At 45.1% G+C, this 20,298-nt stretch overlaps 1 protein-coding gene across 2 annotated transcripts in view; it reads left to right on the top strand.

Annotated features, from left to right (window-relative positions):
* The window catches only part of LOC147749051 (uncharacterized), a 97,648-nt gene that overhangs the window by 51,281 nt on the left and 26,069 nt on the right, over positions 1 to 20,298 (top strand). For both annotated transcript variants that reach the window (XM_086965597.1, XM_086965605.1), the window contains exons 2-4: positions 6,179 to 6,520; positions 12,293 to 12,364; positions 15,407 to 15,478. In XM_086965597.1, the coding sequence (XP_086821723.1) occupies positions 6,244 to 6,520; positions 12,293 to 12,364; positions 15,407 to 15,478 (421 nt within the window). In that variant the 5' untranslated portion in view covers positions 6,179 to 6,243. The remainder of the gene's footprint in view (positions 1 to 6,178; positions 6,521 to 12,292; positions 12,365 to 15,406; positions 15,479 to 20,298) is intronic.

The following is a 20,298-nucleotide window of genomic DNA, read 5'->3' as shown; positions in this document are numbered from 1 at the left end:
CAAAAAGTTCAGAGGTGTAAATAATCCAAAATGCAAACTGAGCACATTGTTGCGGCTTCGAAATGAGCACTCCAGGTCAAGAAAGGAACAACAGACCGCATGCTTCCACCACGCCTTCGTGAACTAAATGACATGTACGAGACCAGGTAAATACTTGTAGATACGTGCCATCTTGATAGTCCAGGCCACTGCGTTTCTATGTATAGCTCGCATCAATGTCCTGCCACTCAGAAGTGGCATGCTTTTCCAAAGACATAATGAGTACATTAAAAAAAGAAAGAAAAAAAAGAGCCCCTTGTTTAGTTTACGGACATCACTGGGTTGGGTGGCGCTGTGCATCGTCCATGCAGCGGCAGGCACGGGTGGCAGTGAGTCCTTTCGGAGTCTGCTCCAGACAGGGGGACGGAGCATCGTGACACACAAATTCCAGCACAACCGGGTTCAGCTACCACCCTGAGGAGAAACCTCCACATTTGAACAAAGGAAAGCGTCTGACAAACACTGAGAACCCTGCCCCTATCCACACCCCTGTACCCTCACAGGCCCCTCTTTCATGAGCCCCGAGAAGAACCATAATACCATCAGACCGTAGGCAACCCTGTGTGTGGAAGTGTGAGGTTGGACCACATGCTGCTCATCCACAATAACCTACTCAAAAAAGGAATTCTCAACCAGGGTCCGATAATAATGTGTATTACGTCACAATGATACAGAAAATCTAAATGTCTGGCCAACTGACAAGGACACGCCAAAATAGAAAAATGAAATCATATCAAACGTGTTTTATTATTTTAAATTCATAAATAGGTGAAAAATTATTCAATTAATGAAAACATAATAAAATTGAGGCACATCCCACACCGCATTTACTCAATCATCCAGACATCCAGTTGCATACCCACACATACTGAAACGTCCTGGCACTCGAGGATCCAATAATACCAAATTGACAATAAGAAAAAGCAGGTGAACCAATTAACCTCATAGGCGTAAATGACATCAGTATTTGTTACATATAGGGGTACATAATATTTTCTGTGAAGAACATGAACAAGATAGACAGTAAATACAATGTCCTCAATATATATAGCCTACTATTCCACATATATTTGGGATCAATGTTCCAGAAGTAAACCTCAAAGGAGATAGAGGGAAAGATATTGATGAGCAGAAGGGTTCCACCAATGTCTTTAAACGCCGATACGCGTTTCGGTGTTGGACCCAGTTTTGGGTCTCACCTTCCTCAGGGCGTAAATGATAAAAGGACAAAATTCAAGGGACTTGCCTGTAATTCCATAGGGTAGAAAATACAGCAGGGCGGATTGCACAGATTCGAAAAAGATAAATGAGGAAACAGGTCCAAGGAAAGACCTGAAAATAAAATGCTATGGGTTGCGCAGAGTAGAGACAAGCGATTCAACAATGCTATCTGATAGGGGTTCCTAACAGTAGAACTGCTAAGCCTGATAATAGCAAGGGTCCTGTGCTTGCATGGAGACATTGGCATGCCGCTAGAATAATGCGCACACCTCCGTGAACCAAAACGCCTCAAAGGACGGCATCCTTGTGGTCCAAACGGGCTCCCGGGTACGTGAATAGCTCCCAGATAAGACCCACGGAGAAGGGCGTCTGCGAGTAATTGATTGCAGCGTCAGTTTGAAAGGAGCAAGTTGAAGTGAATTAGTCTCTGTCAGAGCGGCCAGCGCTCCGACATCAAGTTGTCGGCCGAAGGCCGGATACGAGTGCTCATACACAATAACTCTCACCAATAATGACTCCCACTCACAATGACCCCTCAAAACTACAACTACCTCCTTATCTCCCACCTTGCCTCCAAATTGTGAATTTTATTAGCCCTGCTTTCATTGGACATGCTTTGCTGTCATATTGTGAAATACAAGTTATTTGCAAGATAAAAACATTCCTCAAAATCTTTACCTCACAGTAAGTAAAGTGAAAGTAAAGCTGCAGGTTATTCCACCGTAAAGCAGTAAAAACAAAATTAAGAAAAAATAAGTGCAATTCACCACTCGAACACAAAACTAACTTAACCACAACACTTGCGCCTCCCAGCAGTACCCCATGCTGCCCTCACCCGCATTCTCTCGTGGTGGCTGTGAGGGACAGATAGCAGGTCTGTAGCACAGCAAGCCCTGATCCGGATAGCCTGGGACTGTCCCACACAGTGCAACTCGAGTCGAGCCTATCAACAACCTTTTGGCTTTAACACACACTCACTCACTGCACTTTCCACTGCACCTCTCGTGCACATTACCAAGTGAAACACGAACCGCTGAAGTTATCAACAGTGCTCCCACCACCCCTGCCAAAACTGACAAGCACGGAAGGGGGGAGTAAGGCTCAACTTTTTCCTTGTCTGCTTTCCACACAGGCCAGAAAATTTCCCCGGCGCAGCCCCCACCGCTCCCATCTTCCTCTTGCATGCTAGCCATTGCATTCTCTCAACCAAAGCGGTTTAAGGCAAACTGTACGGGGGCAAAAAGGGAGGGGGGTGTACAGTGGCGCTTTGAAAAATTCCGTTGTTGCTCTTACCTTTCAGTGATCTTGGTTGAGCTTGCTTGCAGCTAGACACCCTAAAGCAAACAGCTGAAGTTGTTGGAAATTTAAGAAGCTCTTGCGAAAAAGAAAACAAGCATTTGCAATGCAATAGGACTTGCATTTACACGAGACCTATTGGATTGAAAATGGGAGTGCGAGATGGCAGAGACGGGATTGCGGTGGGGGCGGGTGGCAAAATGTCACGGACTGCGGGAGGGAGGCTGCGAGAAGAAAATAGTGTTTGAAGTAAAGGGATCAGTAGCCATGGAAGGATACTAATGAAGACATGGCCATCATGAGGAGGGACTAACAGGCCTAAAACCAATCGGGAGGCAGCATTTAAGACCTAAACCAATGAAAAAGACGGGCGGAGCTTCCAGGAAGCTTCCACGCTATACTGAATACTGCATGCCTCGCAAAGCGAGCAGCGCATGCACTGCAAAGCTAGGCTTGACCTAAAAAGGGGAAAGGGGTAGGGGAAATGACCAAGAATTAACTTATAGAAAAATTTACAAAGGAAACTCCCCCCCGTATTGGTATTGTATATCACTTCTTAAGAAATCTAATGAAGGATGATATGACAAAAATTTCAGAAAAATTACAAATTAAGCTAGATATCACAGATAGTGCATCTCAACAAACCTTTTTAGTGGTGCAGGATGTCTTGAGGTCAGCTAAGCTACAGGTTTAGTTTTATAAAAACTTGTTTCTGTTTATATTACACACCAGACTGAGTCGCAAAGTGAGGGGGACACAATGCCCCTGCTGCTCCCTGTATTAGGCTGATATTGTTCATGTGTTTGCAACATGTAATGCCCACATTTTGGTAATCGGACAAATTGAAGATTTTTAAAGAAACAAATTGAAGCTGTAAATAGTTATCACTCCTGCCCTAATTCTATTGGGAATACAAGAGAATGGTAGGATTAAGGAGAGAGGGGGGTTGGCGAGTATTGCTATGACTATCTTTAGGTTATCTATATCATAGGCATGGCTAGATCCAGACCCCTCCTCGTTCCAGCAGTGGCTGGCTTGATTGCTATCAGTCTACAGTCTAGACAAATGCATATATGCCCGCAAAGGGCGCAGGGCAAAAATAAAAAGATTACAAATTTGGAAAGCTCTTGCTACCTGGTTAGATCAAAAAGAAGGGTGAAAAAGCATGTGCACTTTATCTGAATGCATTATAAATTATTGAAAATGATATATAAGCAATTGTCCTTTTTTATATAGTCCTTGTTGTTTCATAGAATTTATAGATGGTTCTCTATACTAGGAAAAAGCCAGAGGATTGAATATGCACTGTATTTAAATAATTTATGTAATTTAAAGCAAAGTGACTGGTTTTAGGTGGTTTGTAAAAGTTATCTTACTTGTTTCCAGCTTTCCTTCTTTTTCCTATTCTTTCGGTTAGGAATGTTTCTGTGGGGGAGGGGGGCCAGAGGGGGTAAAATGCTCACACACATAAAAAAAAAAGGTATTTACATTTTTTTTTTCAATTGAAGCGCACATGTGCTTTTCAGTAATTTACCTTGACCTTGGGAAAGACTATTTGAGGTTGTTTACATTTAGGAAATTTTTGATATTGAGTTGTACAATAGATGAATATAGAGCAAACAACTAATTCCCACATGAATGTGCTCATTTTGCAATTGTGGGTATATTTGTGTTATAAGTTTCATTAAAATGTGCAAATGACCTTTACAATAAAGTATTTTGTTCGGCTGGTTCCCATATTAATACCTACATGCAAATATATTGCTTGAAAATAATCTAGGAAGGCATGCGGGTACAGGTCTGGACTCTTAGTACAAGGTTGCTCTGGGGTTTGCTCAGATGTATCACAAAAATCTGATTTCCATAAACTTCCAGGCTACATACAATTCTAGAAGAAATGTAGGAGTTCATCTGGGAACCTGTGACAGTCACAGATTCTGATGAGTATACAACATGAATGAACATTTGGGGAAATCAAAATGTCCTTACTCCACATTTCTGCATGTTGAACTGTAATGCTCAAGCAAATTTGCACTTGAATTGTCAGCCATTGTGGCACAGATTTTCCTAAATCGACTGTGGGGGTCATAGGACAGTTTGTTCATCAGATGGCAGTGATCTGGCTATACAATCTTCTGTGCCTGACGGCTGATGTTGTGTGGTCAAATGAGTGTGGTTTATAATGGTAGGTGTGTCATGGCTGTGTGGGCTTTTATAAGTTGTTGGTATATACGATAGTAGATGTGTGATGATGGCTCTATGGCCATCTAATGGTGGGGGTTGTCGTTTGGTGAGTAAATGGGTGTATGCTGTAACTCATGTGGTTGAATATGTTGGCAGGTGTGTGTTACATATATTTACGGTTGGGTTCTCCTGTATGATGGTCTGTGTGTAGTATGATGGCTGGTGTGCTGTATGGTGGTTAGCGCTTGGTGTACAATATCAACTTAATGAATGGTGTCTAGGTTTTGGTTCCAGGAAAATGGAAAACTGCATGCATCATATGACCCATACCTTTTAACTTTATTTTCTGCAGTAACTTTCAGGGGACTTTATAGGTTACATCAAAAGCATTAGAAAGTCAATAAAACAGTTGAAGGTTAGGTATGGATCAGCAACAAACCAAAGTTAGAGGGAAATTAGAAATGATTTTTCAATGCGAAGTGTGGCTGAACCATAACTACATTGTGACAACATCCACTGTCTAAAATACGAGTGTTTTTGATTTGCTGTTATATTTTGATTCTGTTGATAGATTTACATGAAAAATTAGAAGTCAGCTAGATTAGTAAACTTAGCTTCAGCATGGCCAGTTTCATGAAGATCCATGCAGGGACAAAAAAGTGAAATGGAAAATTTCATGGATTTTTTGGACTTGTGTTAACTGAACAAAAATTGTTTACTTAATGTGTGGGTGGGTGTTTCACCATAGGTAGCATTTGCTGACACCTTATCCCAGTATTTTGATGTGTTTTGAGGGTGTTGGCCTACATTTCTCCCCTACAAAATTACTCCTGCCAAGCCATTCATCCGAGTAAATCTCTCTAATCCTGGTGGAAATTGGCCATCCAAATCTTCATATGCTTTTACAATTGTTCTCACTTCAGACTTTCTTTAGTACATCACCTTTGATCAGGTTTACTGAGGCAGAAAATTCTGCCTTAGTGCCAGAATTGTAAATGTGCGTAAACACATTAAAAGTGCTAATTCACTTTTATCAATCACACATGTGAATTTGCACATACGCATTGTGGTATTAATCTTCTTGAATGTCACTTAGGTAAATCTAGTCTGAAAATGATTAATTAAAGAATGTTCATTTAATAAAGATTACTTGTTTTTATAGGTTACATTGGGGTATGAGTTTTCTTATGTTAATATACTTTTTTGTACCTGTATTTCATATTTATATGCATAAAAAACAACATTTTCAACCATTGGTATTGAGAGATATTGTTATCACCTCTTTGGGGGCTTATAATGAGGAGAAAATTGTCATAATGGATAAAAGACGTGAACCATACCTACAGCTTAACTGGTTAATCAGAGCTTGAATTATGGTTCCACTGCGACTTTTCGAACCTCAGATGATGCTAACCTTTTCTTGTTTGTTTATTTCCAGATTGCTTCAGAAATTTACATTTTCTGAGGAAGAACCTGTAGCACAATTTGAAATAAAGAGGAGCAATGGCTGACCGGGAGCTTCTGCTTAGTGTTCTAAATGAACTTTCCAAAAAACAATACCACAGCTTGCTCTTCCATCTCACAGATCCAAACCGTAATCCCCATTTGTCCAGGTGGGAAACAGATGACATATCTCCAACAGACTTAGTGCAAAAACTGGTGGAAACCTACACACAGGAAGCCCTCAAAACAATAGGAGACATAATGAGTTTAATTGGTAGGATGGACTTGTTCGAGAAACTGCGTAATAAACTCGGTGACAGCAGCACTGAGCTCACTGGTAAGATATACTTGTTGAAACAATGTTCTTCTTTTACTGCTTGCTTTTCAGAAGGACTTGTGGCACAGAATATGGTGAAAGGTGTTGTTCTAGGTATGTTGTAGTCTTTAGAGACCCAGCGGATTGGATGATACTGAATGGAACATTTACTGATGTGCTATTGGTCTACAGGGTGGGTATCACTGTCATAAAACTCAGGGAACTTACTAAAGTTTTTTTTTTATCGGAGCACCATGAATACGCCATGGCTTGCTTCCAATCTGAAAAAGCAATCCAGACACTCCATGAAATTAATGTAAATCACGTGTATCCAAGGGGAATGGGACAAGAGAGAAGAAATAACAGGCACAAGGATTTTTCCATGTCAGACAGTTTTTGGTAAACACAACTTCCATGTTTTGTTCTATAAAAGAAAGTGTATCTTTTTTGCAGACTACAATAAGCTAAGCCACTTTATGCAAAGCAGACCAATACCGAGTTTACCAACACCTATTTCTCAGCTTCTCTCCTTAATTTTCTTATAGCAAGAACATTTATAAGCAAAATATCACATTGATTACTTATGATAAATGCTCCCAGTTTTCTGGTTTTACTGATAAGTGATTTCTGACTATTTATTTATTTTTAAAAGCAGAAAAATTGATTTTTTAAGTGACTTTACATGCTTTCATTCATTAATGAACAGCTGTGCATATTGTCAGCATGAGGAGTTGAAAACAGGATGAGATTTGTTTAAATATCTGCATATATCAACACATGCTTGTGCTTGAATGCTGATATTTTCATTTAGATGAACTGTTTTGTTATATTTGGCTGTTCAATGTGCTAAAACCCGACAACATCTAAGTATAAGTGCACATTTATTGGTGAAATAAATGTGGAAATATTCAAGTTCTGACATTTACTCACAACTCACTAATAAAATATCAATAAATATCAACAACGTGGCCACAATAAAATATTGCTGAAATAAATATGGATTAATGTAGATGCAAATGTCGAAAAAATAAATAGTATAAAACCGGGTTTTACTAGAATAGTGGTCTTCCAACTTTTTAATGCCGCTCCCCTGTGGAAAAAAAATAATCCGAGACGCCCTCAGAATTTTTCACCACTATTTTATTAAATTGAATCAATCAATCAAACACATTTATAGAGCGCGCTGCTAACCCGCTAGGGTCTCAAGGCGCTGTGAGGAGAGGGAGATGCTGCTACTGCTCGAAGAGCCAGGTCTTGAGTTGCTTCCTGAAGGAGAGATGGTCCTGGGTCAGCCGTAGTTGGGTGGGGATGGAGTTCTATGTCTTGGCCGCCAGGTGGGAGAAAGATCTTCCTCCGGTGGTGGTTCTGCGAATCAGTGGGACGGTGGCGAGGGCGAGGCTGGCAGATCGGAGCTGGCGGGTGGGTGTGTAGAATGTGAGGCTGTTGTTGAGGTATTTGGGGCCCATGTCGTGGAGAGCCTTGTGTGCGTGGGTGAGGAGCCTGAACGTGGTCCTCTTGCTGATGGGGAGCCAGTGCAGGTCTCTCAGATGGGCAGATATGTGGCTGTGACGGGGGATGTCCAGGATGAGTCGTGCAGAAGCGTTCTGTATGCGCTGGAGTCTTTTCTGTAGTTTGGCGGTGGTTCCAGCGTAGAGGGCGTTCCCGTAGTCTAGTCGGCTGGTGACGAGGGCCTGGGTGACCGTCTTTCTGGTTTCGGTGGGGATCCACCGGAAGATCTTTCGGAGCATGCGCAGGGTGTTGAAATAAGATGACGAGACGGCGTTGACTTGTTTGGCCATCGTGAGGGAGGAGTCCAGGATGAAGCCCAGGTTGCGTGCGTGGTCCGTGGCCTTGGGGGCGGTGCCCAGTGCGGGGGGCCACCAGGAGTCGTTCCAGGCGGAGGGGGATGGTCCGAGGATGAGGACTTCCATCTTGTCTGAGTTCAGTTTCAGACGGCTGAGCTTCATCCATTCTGCGACGTCTTTCATTCCTTCCTGGAGGCTGGCTCTGGCGGTGGTGGGGTCGTTGGTGAGGGAGAGGATCAGCTGGGTGTCGTCAGCGTAGGAGATGATGTTAAGGTTGGGTTGGTGTGCGATGGCTGCGAGGGGGCTCATGTAGACGTTGAAGAGGGTGGGGCTGAGCGAGGAGCCTTGAGGAACGCCGCAGATGATCTTGGTGGCCGCTGAGCGGAAGCGGACTCTCTGAGTTCTGTTGGAGAGGAAGGAGGTGATCTATTCCAGAGCTTTCCCTTGGATTCAGATGTGGTGGAGGCTTGTTAGGGTGCGGTGGCAGACTGTGTCGAATGCGGCCAATAGGTCGAGGAGGATGAGGGCAGCAGTTTCCCCATTGTCGAGCAGGGACCTGATGTCGTCGGTAGCTGCGATGAGGGCGGTCTCGGTGCTGTGGTTTGCTCGGAAACCGGACTTCGATGGGTCGAGGGAGCCAGTTGTCTCGAGGAAGGCAGATAGCTGTTTGTTGACGGTCTTCTCAATGACTTTGGCAGGAAAAGGGAGTGGCAAGATGGGGCGGAAGTTCTTGAGGTCCGTGGAGTCCGCTGTGGGTTTCTTCAGGAGGGCGCTGAGCTCCGCATGTTTCCAGCTCTCCGGGAAGGTGGCAGATGCGAAGGAGTTGTTAATGATGTTCTGGAGTTGGGGTGCGATGATGGAGTCGGCTTTGTTAAAGGTGTGATGTGGACAGGGGTCGGCTGGGGAGCCGGAGTGGATGGTGTTCATCACGCGGGTGGTGTCTTCAGTGCTGACGGAGGTTCAGGTGCAGAGGGTGGTGGTGGGGGGTGTTGGTTCGGTGATTGGGTGCGTGGTCTGGGCGCCGAAGCTGTTGTGTATGTCGGCGATCTTGTGGTAGAAGAACGAGGCGAGTGAATCGCAGAGGTCTTGCGAGGGCGTGATGTCGTTGTTGCTGGCGCTGGGGTTGGAGAGCTCTTTAACGATGCTGAAGAGTTCCTTGCTGTTGTGGGTGTTGTTGTTCAGTCGTTCTCTGAATGCTGCCCTTTTAGTGGTGCGGATCAGCTGGTGGTGTTTGCGGATGGCATTCTTGAGGGCTGTCATGTTTTCTTTTGACTGGTCATGGCGCCAGGCTTTCTCGAGGGTACGGCAGGATTTCTTGGAGTTTTTGAGGTCGTTGGTGAACCACGAGGCTTTCTTGCTGCCGGGTCTGCTGGGAGGATTCTTCAGCGGTGCAAGGGCATTGGCACAGTTGGTGAGCCACTGTGTGAGGTTGCGGGCTGCTTCGTTGGAGTCCGTAGTGTTGGTGGGAGGGTTCTGGCTCACGGAATCGGTGAGCTGGTCGGCGGTGATCTTGCTCCAGCATCTTCGGGGAACCAGTTGCGGGTGGTGGTGGGTCGTGGTTCTCCTGAAGTTGAAGTGGACGCAGCTGTGATCTGTCCAGTGTAGTCCAGTGGAATGGCTCAAGGAGATGTGGTTGCTGAAGGAGAAGACTGGGTCAAGCGTGTGGCCGGCGTAGTGGGTGGGGGTGTTCACCAGTTGCTTGAGTCCGAGGTTGGCGAGGTTGTCCATCAGGGTGGTGGTGTTGTTATTGTTGTTTGGCAATGTTCCAATTTGTCTAAACCTATTTAAGCATGGCAAACAGGTTCTGTTACCCGTTTTTAAAATGCAATCAAATACATGATTGCCAAACATACTATTCTGGTCAGGCAGGCCTTACTAACGTGCAAAAGCATCCACAGTGTGATTATTAAAAATGACGGTGGGGGTTGAGATTTTGAAAAATATTTGGAGACCCTTCCCTTTTGATACGTGCTCTCAGCTATTATAAACATGACAAAAGATGTTAGTGATGGCCCATTATAGAGCGCCATAGTGCAGCTCATTTTTTACACTTAAAACAAAACACTGCTATCAGCATAATGCTTTTTTTGGCCAGAGCCTGGTACCCCCATGGGATCACTGAAGCCCCCTAGGGGAGGCCCCCCCAATTTGAAGACCCCAGCACTAGAACAATAAATGTCACTGTATTACAGCACTCACAACCTAGTAAAGTTCACAAAATGTACAAAAAAGTTCATTCATTTATAATGAATCCCAGTTCATCAATATTCAATCTGTATGGTACATAAGGGTCCACAAGCAAATCTTTGCAGAATCTTATTAAAGTCCAGAAAACAGTCTTTGGTGAATATCCATTCTCCTACCACACTTCCAAGCCTAACAGTAGTAGTGATTTAGGAAATAGGCATCCAGAGCAACTGGAAGAACAAATCGTGGCTCCATATTCTCCAAGGATTCCAAGACTCCAGCAGTGCATTTGGGAAACAATTTGCATTCTGTTTGGTTTTTCCTTTTATACTGAATATTCATGATGGCCACCACCATGAAATCTGGCGAGATAGGATTTCGAAGTCTTGAATATTTTGTTTCTAACATCACTTTGACTTTGTGGCCTCCTTGCCTACAGGGAACTCCCATCTTGAAGGAGGCAACACTGGAAACATAATCCTGCATTGAAAGTGTGTTAAGGAGTCACAGTAGGTTTTCATGTAATGTTTTTACAGCTTATGAACCCATCTCTGTTTTCCTAAGTGAACTTGTCCAAGATCATGACGGTACCCAGTCTTTATGGGTATTCCTTGGTCTTGGTTTCTCAGAGTATATCTCATGGAATCTATGAGTTGAAGCACCCCCAACAGTGCAACCATCTCACAGGACCTCTGCAACAAGTTCGCTGAATTCTTCTGCAGCAAGATAGCCTTCATATACCACACCTTTGACCCCCAGCTGGAACCCACAGGCCTCTCAACATTACTCCCCCTGTCGACCAGGGAAATAACCTTGAACACATGGTCCACCTTCAACCTAGATGAGAGTTCCACCACCATGAAGTCCATTAACTCTGGAGTCCCATCTGACTCCTGCCACCACCATGCATTTACCAGAGATCTTCAAACCATTAGCGAAGCACTCACGCCTATCCTTCATGCCTCCATCTCATCGCTATCTCCCCGGACACATGGAAACACACCACAGTCCTCCCACTGCTCAAGAAACCCTTGGTGGCCTTTTCAACACTTGTCAACTACTGACTGATCCATCTGCACCATACCCGGCCAAAGCCATAGAGTCATTAACGGATGCCTCTCCAGCTATCTCAGTGACCACCAGCTCCTCAAAGTCACACAGTATGGCTCCAGACTCAGCCACAGCACAGAAGCAGTCCTCCTCTTATCCAAGGACGAGGAGGACATCTCCAAAGCCTACACAAGTTTGGAATTCAAGTACCCACTCTCTACTGGATTAGCTCCTTCCTGACTAGCAGGACCCTAGCAGTCAGCCTGGACCCATACCCTTCGGATGCCCACAACCTCATCTGTGAAGTATTGCAAGGACATCACAGTCCTACCTTCTTCGACACTTAGATGATGACTCTGACAAGCATTTTCCACTCCCACAAAGATAATCTCTCCTGCGCCAATGATATTGAACTCACACTCTATTTCTCTCAAAAAAAGTCCAACAAGTTCACCCCCGACACGACCGAAGTTGCCGACTAGATAAAGACTAACTGTTTCAAGCTCAGCACCAACATGTAATTTGAAGTAATTGTACTTTCAAAAAATTCTAATGTAACATAATCAATCAATGTCCAAGTCATTTTGACACCTTTAGGCCATTGATGTACAATTTCTGTCCCAGCCTTTCACTCTAAGATTCCCATCTTTATGAACATAAAAAAAATGACTCAATGCCTGAAAATGAATTTCATAAAACTATATAAAGGTTTGGAGGAGCACTCACCTAACTCATAACTTTGTATTTACAGATGTTGTGCAGATGCATGAACAAGGAGACCTTGTCAACTGTTCGCGAGTATCACTTCAAGGCCAGCAGACAGGTGAGTCCAGTTGACCAATAAATTTGGTAATGCATCTTGAAAGGGAAACATCCTTTACACCGTGGATGTTTCAACGCAGTGCTGTTACGACGCGTCCTTTACAACGCAAGTCGTAACCACGACTTGCGCTGGAGGGCGCTACAGGATTAAGAATAGTATATTTACTATTCCAACACCTTCCCTAGTGTCCACGGGGACTGGTGTTAGAATAGTAAATTATACTATTCTCGATCCGCGCCCTCAACGCAAGTCATTGTCACGACTTGCGTTGTAAAAGACGCGATGTAACAGCACGCGTTGTGCCGGTACGCGTCGTAACGTCATACATCCATCTTGAAAACAGGGATGAGGCAGAGTAGGGACACACAGCTCCAGGTTATGGTAAGTGGGTCAGACGTGGCCAGAATGAACAGAGCATGGTTGGTCACAGGTAACCAGCTCCTCTAAAAATGGTTAAAGACTACCCTAACTCTATAAGGACAATTAGGACCAGTTGTAAATGGAGTTTGTAAAAGTCACAAATTGTACGACATTTACCGAATCCATTCAGTTTTTTCCAAACCGACCTATGTACTAATAGGTTGGTTCGCAAAAACAAAATTTGTAGCGGGTTGCAATTTGACCTACCTCTTGAATTAGACCTACCTCTTGAATATTAAGGAGGAAGGTCTAAAATCGACCCACTTTGAAACTCTGTCATCACAAGGATGGTGGCCTGCTGATGTCAGAGCAGACCATCATGTCTGTGATTGATTTTAATTAAAGCATGTTTTAAAATGCAACCTGTTTTCCTTGAAAAAAAAGTAAATATGTTTACAACAAAAAAAAAGTTACCAAACATATTTTTTTAGATTAGGCAGTGGTCCCAGGGAGCACTGGTTACTCGTAACATATTTGTGGGTACCATTCACAAAGAGAGGTCACCAGTGTATTCCCTTCATTCTTTGAGGTGTTTTACAATTGCATTTTGGTCGCAAAACATTAATACATTCCACAGTGAATTAGTATTTGGAAGGGATGCCTTAACCATGCCTCTTTTAAGTATGGATTTGGTATGAAGTTGCAAACCCCACTTGTGATGCGGGAATATGTTACGGAATCCAAGTTTGGGTTTCATACATACTAAAAGGCCTTTTAGTGGTCGCAAATGGTCCAATTTTGCGAATTGGACCTTTTCGATCACAAAAGCTCTCTTCACCTGACCCTTCATTTGGAATCTACAACTTAAGTGCGACAGATCAGAGTTACAGGATCTATTTCACGCTATTAACACTCCAGTAACAAGACATTTTTAACATTACAACAGTGCTCATTTTTTCATTTACTGTTTTGGGTGAACAGTCACCAATTTGTGCAACCAGGCTTGTCTTGGAATTTTTCTTTCCATCTCTTTAAGGCTTGGCAAAATGTTCTCGTCATCCTCAGTTTCAGAAGCCACCTGCTGCATGTTGTTTTTCTGGTCATCTATTCTTTCCTTCTTAAGCAACTAGTTTCCCGATCCCACTCCCTACCTGTTTCACCAGATGTTTTATCATGTTTTCCTTTCTGATTGTTCAGCAGTTTTGTCTTTGCTGATTGCTTTAGGTTGGGATCGTCATTCATTGATAACCATCCCCAGATCTTCCAAGTCCAGTTTTAACTTCCTCAAAGTCATTCCCATCAACTTTCTACACTCTTGGTAATTTCCACAATACTTCTTGCAACTCAGATCTGAAATGATAGAAGAAAAATTGTTTCCTGTACTCTATTAGCATCTTATTCCAAATGTATCCCCATACATGGTAATACAGTAGGGTATTTCTTATTTCCCTCTCTTCTATTGGTTTAAGTAAGGTTTGGGCATATTAGGTTAAGAATGTTTGGCCATACTGGTTTAAGAATGGCTAAACATTGACTGCAAACTAGTCAACAAAGATAATGTCAAAAAGTAGAGTGAAGTAACTAAATGCTGGTTAAATACACTGCAAAAGCAAACTCCACGGAGCCTTTGGAAGCAGCATGAAGAGAATGAGTATAGATAGTTGCACCATTCCTCACAGCGATATGCCAATATTTGTAGCTCTATGAGAGTGTTTTAAAGCTTGTCAGAGAAATGGGTAATCTTTGTAAAACAGTTCAAAGCTGCCACATTCTATTGAATATGCTTGCATATCACAGAACCAATGAAAACCATCACCAACCGCCACTTAATGTACGAACAGCTGCATTACATTGTAAACTATAATGCAATGTGTTCAGTAACACTGTCCGCGGTACTTTTCATATACACTGGAAAGAAGGAATAAGAAGGTGAAATATGCCCAAGAAATCCTACTAAGGGCGGTATTTACTTCTGTGAATGGAAATGTGAGGAATCTATTGTATAGGTCTCCGTTTCTATGATGGCTGCAACTTTTCTTGACACGCATTATACACAGAGCAATGAAAGAGAAAAAAAAACATGTACCTTTCACTGGAAACAGTGCTTGGCCTGCCCTAAAGGAAGGTTTCAGTTAGGAAAAGATGAGACAGAACGGCATACCTCCTGTGAGGAAACAATGGAGATAGCGTCAGAGACTCGCACTCCTCCATGAAGAAGGAAAACAGTTAGAGACAGACCACTTACACCGGATGGAGGTCAGGCTCCAGTTTTATGTTAGTCCCTCAGAAGGCCTCCTGCCTCTTTGCAATCATTGAAAACCTAATAGGTAATCCAGGTACATTGAAAACTGTTTTCCGTTAATAGGGATGATTGTCTCAGGACCAGGTTCAAGATGACACTTCAAGAAGTAATTTTTACTTTTGAAAAATTCTAATGTAACATAATCAATCAATGTCCACCTCATTCTGACACCTTTAGGCCAGTGACGCACAATTTCTTTCCCAGCCTTTAACTCAAAGCTTATTATCTTTGCAACAATCAAAGAAAATGACTGTATGCCTGAACATTTATTTCAGAAAACTACATAAAGGTTTGGAGGATTCTAGCCCTCAGATGAATTGCAGTGGCATGCAGTCCATTTTCATTCTGCACTCACCATAATCATAAATTTGTCTTTGCAGATGTTGTGCAGAGGCAAGAACAAGGAGACCTTGTCAACTGTTCGCGAGTATCACCTCAAGCCCAGCAGAAAGGTGAGTCCAATAGGGCAATAACTTTGTTAATGTATCATTCAAACAGGAGGAGGAACACACAACTCCAGGTTATGGTGAGTGGATCAGATGTACCTCACCTAAGAGACCAGCGGGTTGAGGGCACGGCTGGTCACTGCAGTTCCAGATTACCAAATTGGCAAAGTAGGCACCGGCATATGAGCTCTACTCCTTTGAGGGGCCCCGTGACAATGGATCACAATAATATTGATTTCATCTTGAAATCGATCTTCAATGTCACAAGAAAGACTGAACTTGCTTGCCGTTATGGCCCCTGAATACGAAGTCTTTCAAATGGTAGACTTCCAAGATATCCTGAAAGATTTCACCACAAACAAATTGAGGAAAGTGAATATTTAAATTTTTGTTGCTTTGTTACAATTAAAAAATATAGGTTTTTGTTTGGTAACATTAATAAATGTTAATGTTTCGTGTAATAAAATTAGTTTATTAAAATTATTGGTTGGTAAAATCAACAACATATTAGGAGATAATTTGCGAGGGGGGTCCTGACATTTCGACTGCCTAGGGGACTCCACATGGTTTATCCGGCACTCGGTCACAGGTAGCCAGCCCCTCCATGGCATTCAGCATTTTGCGGATCTCCTCACACCTGCTTCAGAGTCCTTCTCATAGCTGTGAACAGGACGTAGGAGTGGGTGTCAGGGTAGCACTCACTACCTTTTTCCATTGGCTAATACCCTTGTTACCTTTGGGCTAGTTTAGTCAGGAAATATGGCACATTCTCCCCCCTCAACCTAGAACAAGATGAGGGTGTTTCAAAGTGGAGACAAAATGCTTTCCAAGACTTCGTAGTTTGTTCCGAGCCTGAATTTATTTTCCCTTAAATAATGTGCGAAATAATTCACAGCCCAGATGCCATTTGAAAGTACGTTGTGCATATCTTCTTTCTATCCCTTTCATGGCCCTTTGATTCAAAATGTATGTTCCGCTCTTGCTCACATAAAACCTCTGACTCAACAACAGATAAAAGCTTGTATTTAGATTTGGAAATCAGTTTTTTTTTACAACTTGCTTGTTTCTTTTAGTACAATTCCTTTTTCTGGAATTAAACAGGCAAAGTAATTTACTTGAAGCTGATGTAATGCACATGTTCGAGGCATGTGGGCTGCTGAATTCATATCTGTGCATAGATCGCCGCCTAGTGTTGGGTCCGGATGATTGCACATTGTTGTCCTGGAAGAGTCTTCGAAGTATCACGAGATAGGTGGCTCCTCCCCTGGACTACAGTGCGCATGGGCATCGCCTCCATCCCCAGATTGTTTTTTTCCGCCATTGGGTTCGGATGTGTTTCGGTTCCCTCTGTCGGAATCGATAGTTGTTTAACTTTCCTTACTTGAGACCAAAAGGTCTTTAGGACTCGCGTCGGTATTGTCCATCGTTCGGGTTGGTTTATTCATCGGCTCCGAACACTTGCTGCCCTTCCGCGTGCTGTCGGCGCGGACGGGCCTGCACGACGCTCCAGACTACTTCAACATGGAACAAACTCCGTTTAAGAGGTGCCCAGTGTGTGCCTCAAAGTATTCACACCTCGACGTGCACCCAGTGTGCAACAGATGCTTGTCGCCGGACCACGACGAGGCCAGGTGTATGGCCTGCTCCAAGTTCCGGTCGAAGAAGACTCTCAAGCTACGTCGGGCTGGAAGACTGCAGGCCCAGTTATCGGCACCCCCACCAACCAACATCTTTGAAGAAGACGTTGAAGACGACACCGTCCTACAAGTTTCGGACTCTAACCCGGCGTCGGAGGATGAAAACTACGGCGCGGGAGATGAAGAGTTCGAGGAAGTCGTCGAGGAGGTAGGGGACGACGACGGGGCCATTGCCACCGTGGAGGATAGCTCGGAAGAAGAGCATCCTCATACTGACTCCGGGGCCGAACCCCGGCATAAGGCCCAGGTCGAGGGATCGCCTTCGGGCCTTACCCAAGACCTCAATACTCGTCCCACGGCCCCGCCTCCGGGCCCGGCCACGGACATTGGTGATGCGCCACTCCCGGTACAGAAACCGAAAGTGAAGCCATCAGGGTCCGCTCCATCCATATCGAAACCGAAAGTGCAAGTCGCACTGCTGGGATCAAAGGTTCCAGAGGCCTCGGCGCCGAAGAAGTCCAAAATGGCCACCGAAATCAAGAGCCACGCCAAAATGGCCGACCCGAAGACCCCAGTGTCGAAGCCGAAGGCGAAAACGCCCGACGCGGCTGCGTCGGCGCCGAAGCTGGTCGACGCTCTGAAGAGCTGAGTCGACGCCAAAAAGGTCGATGACCCTAAAAAAGCCTCGAAGAAGCGTCAGGACGACCCCAAGGCTCTGGCTGCACCGATCCCGGTCGACAAAGCCAAGGGCGGTGCTGTGTCGGCTCCGAAGACTGCGCCTTTGGTCGCCGACCCGAATCCGGACTCGGAGGACTCGCTCGAGCCAGTCCAGCCCTCCCCGTCCTTTACCAAGAAGGTCACGGAGTCCCTTCAACGTATTCGGAAGGAAGCAGTGGCTCCCGAGCCGAAGAATGTGGCGCCGAAGCCTCCACAGAAACCGGCGAAGGCGCAGACGCCGATCCACTTCACGCTGCCGCCAAAGACGACGCCGAAGGCTTTCGCTCCGAAACATGGGGCCGGGGTGCCCTTGAAGCTGGTGTCTACTCCTAAAGCATCCTTGGTGGTGCCGAAGCCACAGCTCCAACCACTAGCGGACGAGGAGCGTCGAGAGGTTGTCATCGACGCCAACACAGGCAAGCTCTCTCTCCTTAAAAGGAAAATCACCCCGGAGCCGGTGTTGGAGCATTTTCATATTCCACTTAAAAAGAAGTTGGACTCTGCGGGAACTTCTGCCCCTATGGAGCCTGCATCTCCACAAGGTCTGGAACTCTCACCCACTCACTCTAACGCTGGGGAGGGTGACGGAGACGAGGAAGAGGAGTACAATTATCCAGCGTACTCGGATCCAGAGGAGGTCAATGAGCCATGGTCTGCTGGAGGCGACCCTGAGGACCCTCAGTCAGGACACGAGCCGCAGCTTTTTGCTGCAAAAACTTCTCCAACAGAGGACTCTGTAGCCTTCAACGCTCTAATTGAGAGAGCTGCGGCCAATCATGATGTCGACCTCCATGCAGACCCAGTGGATGTCGATTTTCTGTTTGACACTTTCTCGGTGGCTGAAAAGACTGTCAAGACATTGCCAATGCTCAAATGAGTGCTAAAGCACGCGCCTGAGGTTTTCAGGGAGCCCACCCGGGCGAGAGTCATCAATCCTCGTATTGACAAAAAATACAAGGCAGCGCCCACTGATCCAACGTACATCAAGGGACAATTGCCACTGGACTCTTTGGTTGTCTCCAACGCACGTAAGCGGGCGAACTCACAGACCACGGGTGATGCTCCTCCCCCAGACAAAGAATCGAAGGTCTTTGAAGCCTCAGGAAAACGTATTGCTGCGCAGGCAGCTAATATTTGGCGCATTTCAAACACGCAAGCCCTACTTGCACGCTACGATAGGGCACACTATGACACCCTAGAAACCCTTCTACAGCACTTACCTGATCAGTACAAAGAGGGAGCTGAAATGTTAATTCAGGAGGGGAAGCTTATCACCAATGCTTCAATTAAGTGCGCACTGGACGTGGCTGATACTGCCTCCAGAGATATAAACACTAGCGTGCTCCTGCGTAGGCATGCATGGCTTAGAATATCAGGCTTTAAACCAGACATACAGACTACCATCTTAAACCAAACAGTTAATCCAGACCACCTGTTTGGGCCAGAAGTGGATGCAACCCTTGAAAAAATGAAAAAGGACACTGACACTGCTAAGTCTATGGGGGCCCTACAGTCCCAGCAGTTTCGGGGTGGTTCCTTTCGCCGCTCCAATAACAGAGGCACCTCAAGGGGTCAGGCATCACAATCCACGCAATACTATAAAAGCAACACCCAATCCTCATACACCAACAAGGGTAGAGGTGGTTACCGGGGCAACAACGTCAAAGGCAGGGGACGTGGAAACAACAGCTCCAGGTCCTCCACCACCAACAAGCAGTGACGCCTTGTCGCTGCCCCCCGACCACACAACACCGGTCGGGGGGAGACTCCAGCAGTTCCTGCCCGCGTGGAAATCCATCACCACGGACAGGTGGGTCAAATCTCTTATCCAATACGGTTACTGTCTGGAACTCACTTCCACTCCACCAAACATACCTCCAAGAAACCGTCCTATGTCCGGCGAGCACTTGCACTTGTTGCAGCAGGAAGTCCAAGTCATGCTGCAAAAAGGGGCAATAGAGCTCGTTCCACTGCAAGAAAGGGGAACAGGGGTTTACTCTCTGTACTTTCTAATCCCCAAAAAGGACGAATCCCTCAGGCCCATCCTGGACCTCAGGCCCCTCAACTGGTACATTCTGTCAGAACATTTCCATATGCTCACGTTGCAGCAGGTTTTCCCTCTGCTTCAGCAGGGGGACTTCCTGGCTACTCTGGATCTCAAGGATGCATACTTTCACATTCCCCTGCATCCTTCACACAGGAAGTACCTCAGGTTCACCATTCAAGACCAGCACTACCAGTTCAGGGTTCTGCCTTTTGGGGTCACCACAGCGCCCAGGGTCTTTACGAAGTGCCTGGCGACTGTGGCGGCGCATTTAAGACGTCAAAACATCCACGTCTACCCCTATCTGGACGACTGGCTCATTCAGGCAAAGTCGGAACAACAGTGCGCCGACCACGTGTCTCGCACCATTCATCTCCTGCACGATCTGGGATTCTCACTGAATTACCCAAAATCCCATCTCCAGCCCG

The sequence above is a fragment of the Lissotriton vulgaris genome, chromosome 1_1, assembly GCF_964263255.1.
Source record: "Lissotriton vulgaris chromosome 1_1, aLisVul1.2, whole genome shotgun sequence".
Lineage (NCBI taxonomy): Eukaryota > Metazoa > Chordata > Amphibia > Caudata > Salamandridae > Lissotriton > Lissotriton vulgaris.
The sequence above is the reverse complement of the archived record's forward strand: the minus strand, read 5'-3'. Positions and strand labels throughout refer to the sequence as shown.